At 40.0% G+C, this 10,000-nt stretch overlaps 2 protein-coding genes and 1 long non-coding RNA gene across 4 annotated transcripts in view; 1 reads left to right on the top strand and 2 right to left on the bottom strand.

Annotated features, from left to right (window-relative positions):
* The window catches only part of LOC144975257 (uncharacterized), a 15,985-nt gene extending 14,494 nt beyond the window's left edge, over positions 1-1,491 (top strand). The window contains exon 5 of the mRNA XM_078919179.1: positions 1-1,491. This exon is cut by the window's left edge and continues 1,932 nt beyond it. The gene's annotated coding sequence lies outside the window, so the exon portion shown is untranslated.
* LOC144975722 (uncharacterized) overlaps positions 1-10,000 on the bottom strand; it is a 195,885-nt gene that overhangs the window by 152,390 nt on the left and 33,495 nt on the right. The window lies entirely within an intron of this gene.
* LOC144975721 (uncharacterized) lies at positions 2,893-7,991 on the bottom strand. The gene is made up of 4 exons (XM_078919914.1): positions 7,873-7,991; positions 6,360-6,465; positions 5,113-5,306; positions 2,893-4,300 (listed from the first exon to the last, which is right to left on the bottom strand). Exons 1-4 carry the CDS (start codon positions 7,928-7,930, stop codon positions 3,642-3,644), a joined length of 1,017 nt encoding a protein of 338 aa, XP_078776040.1. The 5' UTR covers positions 7,931-7,991; the 3' UTR covers positions 2,893-3,641.

Here is a 10,000-nt window from a genome sequence, read left to right as displayed (position 1 = left end):
TTGATATTTGAAGGACGAATTTTCTGACCAAAATCCAAAAATGTGTTCTTTTTTTCTCCAAGTATTGTCTTATTGACGTCACTCAGCTCTTTGTTATAGTTTTTAGACATCCATATACATGATACGTTCTCACTATATTATTGTATCTATCAGACTAAAATCGTTCAAGGTTACACATTCTTTTGTGTGTTGGTGCGTGGTACGTTATATCCGGCTGGCGGATGTTATCATTTATGTTGGTTAAACGCATAGCATCAATAATAATTGAGCAGTCAGTGAAGGACGATAACTCATCACTCACTCACTCACTTCCTTCCTTTTTCAACAACCATACGAATTGAGAGGCCTCTGTGAGATTTGCCCGCTGTTCACGTCCTGAGTCAAGGCCACTCGTCATTGTCAATGACCTCCTTGAGCACCTCGTCCAGATCGAGGCCTGGGGCGATACACAATGTCTGCCCCACTCACCTGGTCATGATATGAAAACGTTTTTGTTTCTATTCAAATCTATCTTGTATTCCGCTTCAAGTTTGTGTCAGCTCGTTTGGACCTGAAAATGTTTTCGTTTGTGTCTACGTCTGATTGTCTGTTTGTTTGTTTGTTTGTTTAGAAATAAAGAAACACAATAAATCATCCATATTTATATAACACATTCTCACTGATTACCCATGCTCAAAGCGCTTCGCAATGTTTCATCTATTTCCCCAGCTGGCCATATGGAACCATAATATTTCCATTTCAAACAGTCCTATTCGTCTGTTGGGCGTACATTTTGGATTAACACTCTTCAAATATCCGTCACCGTCTGTAGGCAGGTACCCATTCTCACCCTGGTAGAATTTTAGGGGTTTTACGGTCCTTGCGATGGGTTTTCTTCATAGTCTGGTAGAATGCAGGTGTTGCTGTGTCAGTTAGAATTACACATGTGTTGTCTGGTAGAATGTGGGTGTCGATATGTCAGTTAGAATTACACATGTGTTGTCACATTTCTACAGCTGTAATAATTACATTTGATACCCCATTGTCATAAATGTCTTCCTCATTATCGTTGTCGTCGTCATCATCATCGTCATCATCGTCGTCATCATCATCATCATCATCATCATCATCATCATCATCATCATCATCACCACCATCATCATCACCATTATCACCACCACCATTATCATCACCATCACCATCACCATCATCATCATCATCATCATCATCATCATCATCACCAACAATCGCCATTACAAACATCCACTTGTCTTTTCATTGTTCTCTTAATGTTTCCGTTTTTTAAAAATAATTTAAAACAATAGAATCTTGCCGACAAAATACAATGAAATTAAATTATTGATTGATTGATTGATTCAATGACTGATTGGTTGATTGACACTATAAGAAGTACATGTGATAACTTCAATCATTCTTCTCTCCTACTCCATGGTTTATTCATTCTTCAATTTTTTTTTTCAAATAAACAAATACAAATTGAAACAAACGACCATAGAAATACATTTCAATGTTTTGTGTTGTTTGGATTTCAATCTACGACATCAATAAATACAGTTTAAAAAATTCCCTTTATTCATCCCATAGGAGAATTTTTTTCTAGAGTCTATTCCAAGGGGAAGACTGGAATAACCCAGGCGTCCGCCGCAGTGTAGCGCCGCAAATTGATCTAGGACGAGGTAACTTACTCAAGGCCATACAGCGCAGCAGCGGGGTGATCGAACTCGGTACCTTTCGGGTACAGAGCAAAGACCGTGCCGCTGAGCCACGCTGTCCCCATCATACATAGACTCTGATATCAATGGAACCAACTGATGAATGACGTATGTCTGTGTCTTGATAATGACGGAAAACAACGTAGAAAGGACAAAATAAACGTCAATATACGTCATCCCACGTTATCGGACGTCAGACGTTTTATATCACTGTAAAGCGCTTAGAGGCTGTGACAAACGGGATAAAGCGCTATATAAATGCCATTTATTATGATTACGTTGTCGCGTCACAATAGGAACGACTGAATAACTTCTTTCCTGGGTAATTACAGAGAGCAACGTAGAAAAGAAAAATGATACGTCAACATATACGTCATCATTTTATATGAGTATAACTGTACGTCATCATAGATCATTACACGTCTTCATACGTCATCATATGTAATTGTACATATACATCATGAAAGATCATACACACGACATTATGCATCGTTATAATACAAGTCACCAAACGTCATCATATATATATATATATATATATATATATATATATATATATATATATATATATATATATAAATATATATATATTTATATGTCATCATGGACAAAAATACGTCAATATACGTCATCAAAATTTATCACAGGTCACCAGACGTCCTCAATTGTCATCATACATCACAATACTCTTCGTGTTTTGCCATTATTATACAAATAGCTGCTGAACTATAGAAACATTTAAATGGGCGTCTATCAGTCTCTTTCTCTTCGGTATCTCTCTCTATCTTTCTCTCTTACTCTCTCTCTCTCTCTCTTTACCCCCCCCCCTCCCCCTCTCTTTGTCTCTATATATGTCTCTTTCCAGCTCTTTTTCTCTGTCTTTCTAGCTCTCTCTTTGTTCGCCTCCTCTTTCTATGTCCCTATCTCTCTCTCTCTCTCTCTCTCTCTCTCTCTCTCTCGCTCTCTCTTTCTCTCCCTCTCTCTACCTCTCTCTGAATCTCTATTTTTATCTTTCTTTCCCCGTCTATATATATACATACAAGTGCAGACATAGAGAAGGAGAAGTACACACACGGGATATATATATATATATATATATATATATAAATATATATATATATATATATATATATATATATATATATATATATATATATATATATATATATCCATACCTGTATCTCTCTTTCTCTATGTCTGCACCTGGATCTCTCTGTTTACATGTGTGTGAGTGTGTGTGTGTGTGTGTGTGTGTTTGTTTGTGTGTGTGTGTGTGAGTGTGTATCTCTACCCCTCTTTATCTCAGTGTATATAAGTGTATCTCTCTTCTCTCTCAACCCCTCTCCCTCTCTCTCTTCCCTCCCCCCCCCCCTCTCTCTCTCTCTCTCTCTCTCTCTCTCTCTCACTTACTCGCTTTTTCATATTTAATCATTGGTAACAGATAGGTCCAATCTACAGACATCTCTATGAAAACATTTTCAACCGCAATATGAAATAGAGACTGAAATAATTGGTTTAACTCAAAACACCATTGTTGCAAGTTATTATCACCAACGCCGAAAATAACAGCGTGACTTAGTTTTCAATGAAGCCCAAGTCGCATTGCTGTCACCAACTTCTTTCTTGGTGTGACCGTATCCTTCGTAAAGTTATGGCCTGATACTGACCAAAAAATGACGCCAAAATGCCAGTCTTTTGCCACAAAAGAAAACAAATCGTGAGTTGTATTCAATAGTTAAACCAATGAAATGACTTGTTTCCATGAGCTCTACTAACGACAACTCACTAGGCGGTGCAAAAACCAAATAATGACGACAAACTGCCAGTCCTTTTGGATTTCAGTATCAGGCTATAACATATATTACGATATTACACGAGTTTACGAAGGCCACGGTCCGACGCCCTCAATATTATTGTTAACGCATTCAGTCATCCCTCGATGACAAGTCTGTTCAAAACCTGTGGAAGTTTCTGGGCCTCAGCACTCCTGATCATGACGAAGACCTGGTCTGAGCTGTAGAGGGCGTAGACGGGCAGAACTGTGACGAATTTGACGTTGAATCGGCACAGGACCGCGTTGTTGGCGGGGCTGACGATGGCGAAGATTTTACGTAAGGCGTTGTAGTAGAAGCCTAGCTTGATGGTCTTGTCGTTGTCGTTGTCAAGGTCAAGGACGGGGATGCTTCTAGAAATATTCTCACGGTTGGTCCCGTTCCAGAATTCCAGGCAGATTTTGGTGTTTCGTCGCACGAGGTATGCGGAGTAGGCGTTGAAATTGTCGCAGAGCGGCGAGAAATTGTCTTCGCTGCCTTGTTTACAAATGCCCAAATCGCAGAGAAGACGAGAGTTGTTCAGTTTCCCGAACACGTGGAAGTGGATGACGTGCTGCCAGTAGACGTGAGGCATGACGGGAAGGAATTCGTCTGACGTGGCGCCCTCTAGGGTTTCCAGACGCTGAGGGCTGGTGGTTGATATGCATGCGTTGTGGAGTACGGCCAGTTTGCATTTCCGGTGAACCAGCTCGTCCTTGGTTAGAGCTACGGCAATTTTCTTGTGGCAGGTTGTGGCATTGAATCGAACCTTTAAACCTAAAAATGGAGATTTAAAAAAGGAAATTAGTCCTTTATAGCCAGTATAATATTCATGGAGCCGGAGTTTGTCCCGGTTTCTCGAGCGTGAAACGAGTAATATCAAATGTTTGCAAGTAAATAAAAATGATTTTAAAAATAAAATTTCCTTTATTCATCCCATAGGAGAAAGTTGTCTCTAGTGTCTATTCCAAGGGAAGATTGGAAAAACCCAGGCGTGAAGCGCCGTAAAGATGTAAGGAGTTTCTCATTCTGCTTGAATGACAATTTGACCCACAACTAAAGTCGTTGGATTTGTATTCCAAAAGATTATTTATAACTACCAATCAGCTGTCTTTTACACCTAATTTCACACCAATAAAATGTGCGAAAATATTTTGCAGTTGTTGAAAAAAATTTCTTTCAAAGTGTTCAAAGCATTATTTAACGTATTTACGTATTTACTAAGAAATGAGAGGGTTTTCCAATGGGAGAGCTGGAATAAAACTTGAGCATTAAACTTGAGCTTTTATATAGAGCAATATTCACTAAACGTGCTCACAGCTCAACAATCCCTGACCAACAGCAACACGTGACATGTAGAATGAGACATGACGCCTGTTAGGCGATATTACATTTTTTTCGACAGAGACATCGCTGTTGAAGGCCAGGTACTCATTTTACACCTGAGTACGGCGAGATAATGTTAGTAAAGAGCCTTTTCCAAGGACTCAACTATGCGCTGAGTGAGGCTCAAACTCAGGACCGTCCGATCCGAAAGCGAGTGTCATAAATATATTGTTGACATTATTATGAATCCACATAGTTCTTACAATGAATATAAGGCATCGTCCTGATGGCTTTTGAAATGGCTGGATGGTTCCCTTCAAGTGACGTCGTCTCTACCTCGATGCTGTAGTCCGTGTCCAGGGCCGGAAGTCCTAGCTGGTAGCTGGTGGTGGACGGAGGCAGATCCACACCCAGGCGGACCTCATTCCCCTGGATGTCCTTACGACTGGCGGAAAGCCTGGGAGAGGATAATGGGATGGATAAAAAACACGACAATTCATATCAAAACTATGACTGTAAATACACAACAGATAGCTGATTTTCAAGGAATGAGATCCCAAAACTAATGCTATACATTGACTGCCTCCCTTCGGGTCAAGGACTCCGGCCATGGCCATGAGAAAACAACGCAATCTCTTTGCTACAAAGACAAAGACAGACAGCAGTCTGGAAAAGAACATTAGATATAGGGGGTAGGTGGTTAAAAGATTTCAATGGGTTCACATGTGGCCATCACTGACCAAAATATGACGTCAGAATACAAGTGTTAGGCCACAAAAGAAAACAAATCGTGAGTTGTATTCAATAGTTCAACCAATGAAATAACTTGTTTCCATGAGCTCTACTGACGACAACTCACTAGGCGGTGCAAAACCAAATAATGACGTCAAACTGCCAGTCCTTTTAGTGTATGGCTATAACATAACGATGGCTACTCTAGGACCCACTAAGACTTAGATTATTTGATGTCATTTTTCAGGTTTGTGCATCGCCTAGTGAGTTGTCGTTAGTAGAGGGAAACAAATGATCCAATAGGTTGAACTTTTGAAAAAAACTCACGACTTGTTTACTTTTGTGGCCGAAGACTTGCCTTTTGAGGTCATTTTGGGGGTCAGTGTCAGGCTACGGTTGACTTTCTTGATTGTTCTGGTTCAGTACCTGCATTGTTAATGTGAAGTTTTCTTTGTGATCATGTGACATGGCACTCGTATTTGGACATGTAGGTCCTGGTTCGAGTCCCGCCCTGGCGGGATAAAATTGAGTCCTTGGAAAATACTCTTTAGTCATATTCTCTCTCCCAACTCAGGTGTAAAATAAGCACCTGGTCGTTAACAGCGTTGTCTTTGTCGAAAAACAAATAATTGTGATATCGCTAAACAGGCGTCATGGCTTGTCCTACATGTTAAATGTTGCTGTTGGCTTGGGCCCCTTTGTAAAGTGCTTAAGCCAAATAGTGGATATTACTCTATATTAAAGCTCAAGTTGTCATACTTGTATTTGTGTACTTTACCTGTATTTGGTAGCCCCGTGGATTTGGGACCACTTGACGGTGACCAGAGCCGGACCTCTGGACACAGGTGTGTGCTCGATGGCCGTGAAGATGGGGCTGATTAAATCTGGGGGAAATTGGAATAATCCAAAAACACATTTCGTCATCGATATCACTCAATAATATAGAAAGTGACAAGTTTCAATAGCAGCAACGAACAGCTCCCCCCCCCCCCCCCGCACCCCAAACAAAAAAAAACAAAAACAAACCCCCCCCCCAAAACAACAACAGCAAAATCAAATATAAAAAATAAGCCAAAAAAAAACAACAAAACAAAAAAAACAAAAAAAAACAAAAAAAACAAAACGAACAAAACAACAAATCTTCTAAAATACCTTTCTAAATGTATATTAAATTCTATCTTAGGCGTTATAAAAGGTAGAGAGGGAGAGATACTGAGAAAAGAGGGGGAAAAAAGATGGAGAGAGAGAGAAAGAGAGAGATAGATAAGAGAGAAAAGAGAGACGAGAGAGAGGGGAGATGGGAGAGAGAGGAGAGAGAGAGAGAGAGAGAGGGGGAGGAGGGGAGAGTGAGAGAGAGAAAAGGGGGGCACTTTGTGAATTTGATTGTATTATGAAAAGAAATTTATGGTATTGGTCAGCTTGGAGTACGCTAGATCACCGCGTTAAAAGAATTAAAAGGTGTACTTAAAAAGGTGTGTTTGAGCATGTGTCTGAATTTGCCTGTGTTCGTGGGTATGTGTTTATATTTAAAATTATGTGTGTGTTTTGTGTAGTGTGTTGTAATAATGTTTTATCATGCTATAGAAAAACAGTCATCTCAATTTTCCATGCAGGGGGACTTAACTCATAAAATCAATATTGAATGAAAACTATAACACGTTTCTGTCCCTTAAAATATTAGGGAGTGGCCTGCTCTTGAATAGCGACATTCGTGTCTTTCCTATATTCGCTCTCTCTCTCTCCTCTCTCTCTCTCTCTCTCTCTCTCACTCTCTCTCTCACTCTCACTCTATCTCACTCTCTCTCTCACTCTCACACTCTCTCTCACTCTCAATCTCTCTCTCTCTCTCTCTCTCTCTCTCTCTCTCTCTCTCTTCTGTGGGTCGCACGCGAACGAGCGCAAGTGTGTGTGTGTGTGTATGTGTATGTCTGTGTATGTGTGTATGTATGTATGTATGTATGTCTGTATGTATGTCTGTGTGACTTGTGTGTGTTGACCTTACCGTTGTCCCTGACGAAATCCAACGCCTGCACGTGCTGACACACCAAACTATCCGCCATTCTAGGGTGTCTCTGTGTGCATGTATGTCTTTGTGTGTATGTGTATGTATCTGTGTGTCTGTGTGTGTGTGTGTGTGTGTGTGTGTGTTGACCTTACCGTTGTCTCTAATGAAATCCAACGCCTGCACGTGCTGACACACCAAACTGTCCGCCATGCTAGGATGTCTCTGTGTGCATGTATGTGTATGTGTGTGTGGTATGTGTGTGTGTGTGTGTGTGTGTTGACCTTACCGTTGTCTCTAACGAAATCCAATGCCTGCACGTGCTGACACACCAAACTGTCCGCCATTCTAGGATGCCTCTGGATGTGTTTAGACTTGGATATCAGGGATTTGGTTTGGACCTCACTCAGTCTGGACATAGAATTCGATACAAATCGTCAACAATACAAACCAAAAGATGTCAATATCGATGTCAGAAAAACAATAAAATACTTAACATGAAACGTTTCAGGATCAAATGCCAGCTTCAGTAAAACAACGAAATAATTCAATGATCTGTTGAGACTTATCGGAAAAAAATCTCAAATGAATTTGAATTGTTCGGCTTCTTTTTCCTTCGCTTGTTTGTTTTTGTTTTTGTTTTTTTATTTTTTATTTTATATATATTTTCGTTTTCTTTTGTTTCATTCTGTTGTTTGTTTTTATTTTATCTTTTTTTTGTTTTTTTTTCCTCGTTTTTTATTTGTTATTATTTTGTTGTTGTTGGCCGGGGAAGGTTTAAGCCCCTGTAAACTGCTTTGTTCGGGGGATTCCATCCACTTGCAAAGGAAACATTTTATGAAAACCTTTAACGATTTCACCTGTTCTGATGTAGAGCTAATAACATCTCCCATTTTACCCTGGGTGCCAAGTGCCAAAAGTCGATTGCAATATACAAGGGAGGTAATCGCTACCTTCAAATATTTCCCCATACACATATAATAATTTTCCCCTGTTGTGTCCCTTGGTTAGTTTTTTTTCAATAATTTATTGATCATTTATCTTTGTTGTTTCCCCCCCCCCCCCCTTACATGCTGAGCACAGCAATTTTTTATAATTTAATGAGTTTGAGTGGCTTTTTAAAACATTGTCTCTAGGGTTGGTTCAACACAAACACACACACACATACACACACACACGCGCGCGCGCACACAAAAGCACACGCACTTCCAGGGAATTTTGAACCAATAGAGAGGGTCGTTTTCACGTTAAGACCTCTTCATTCCGTGGCTTTACGATAACTCTCCCTGAGATGTCATTCTAGTCAATTCCCAGACAACCAATCACGTCGTTGTATTTGTGTGACGTCAAAAAGTTTGAATATATTGAAAATTAACCAAATTATGAAATGCTGGGTGGACACACTTTCTGTCACTAATATTCTTTTCTATTTTTTTGTATACTAAAAAACCCAAAAAAACTTGAGCGTTTATATAGCGCAATATCCTCTAAAGGTGCTCAGAACGGTTAACAAATTTCCCTGAATGACAGCAACACGTCACGTATAGAACGAGACCCATGACGCCTGTTAGGCGATATTACATTGTTTTTCCGACACAGAGAACGCTGCTTTACGTCCAGGTACTCATGTCACACATGAGTACGGAGAGGAGACAGAATGCGAGTAAAGAGCCTTTTCCAAAGATTCAACTATGCGTCGACAGAGGCTCGAACTCAGGACATTCCGATCCAAAAGCGAGTGTCATACCACAAGACCACAAAGCCGCACAACCAAACCCATAATATTTTATACAAAGTTCACATTAGGACTGAACCCATTTTCATCCAAATTATCACAGCGACATAAATAGTACAAGTAATATGCTTCACAAGTTGTGTCGTCACACATTCTACTCCTCTGGAAGTGTGTATGTAAACAGTCCATCGGAAAACTAATAATGAATAGGTTACATAATGAATCATACGGTGACATAATTATTTTAGTAGCAGGATGTATAGACAGATTCTTAGGATTACGGGACGTAAAATAGCGTGGATGGATGATCTTTATTGACGACCAGAAAATAAGATGTCATCACTCTGAAACCAGAAATTCAGTTACACAAGGTATGTACCCAGTCCTCAAGAAGACTGGGTTTTTTTTCACACTTTCAATGAGATTGGAATCATTTTTGGCATCACACATGTGTTCCCATTTGTAGGCAATTTAACTCTCTCCTTACCAGCCATTTTCAAGATTTTCCCCAAAACTTCACACCCAACTAACACAAAATATATTTTTATTACTCAGACACAATAGGGAATGAGATTAGCGTCCGCGAGGACGAGAGACGCATGCGCCCAACCAACATGACGTTCTCTCTCTAATAACTTTTCCGCCGGTGACGTCACAGACTATGGGTGACGTCCAATCAAGG

Source organism: Berghia stephanieae, chromosome 6 (genome assembly GCF_034508935.2).
Source record: "Berghia stephanieae isolate SIO BIC M18660-M18661 chromosome 6, UCSD_Bste_1.3, whole genome shotgun sequence".
In the NCBI taxonomy this organism is placed as follows: domain Eukaryota; kingdom Metazoa; phylum Mollusca; class Gastropoda; order Nudibranchia; family Aeolidiidae; genus Berghia; species Berghia stephanieae.
Note: the sequence above shows the minus strand (reverse complement) of the source record. Positions and strands in the feature narration are given on the sequence as shown.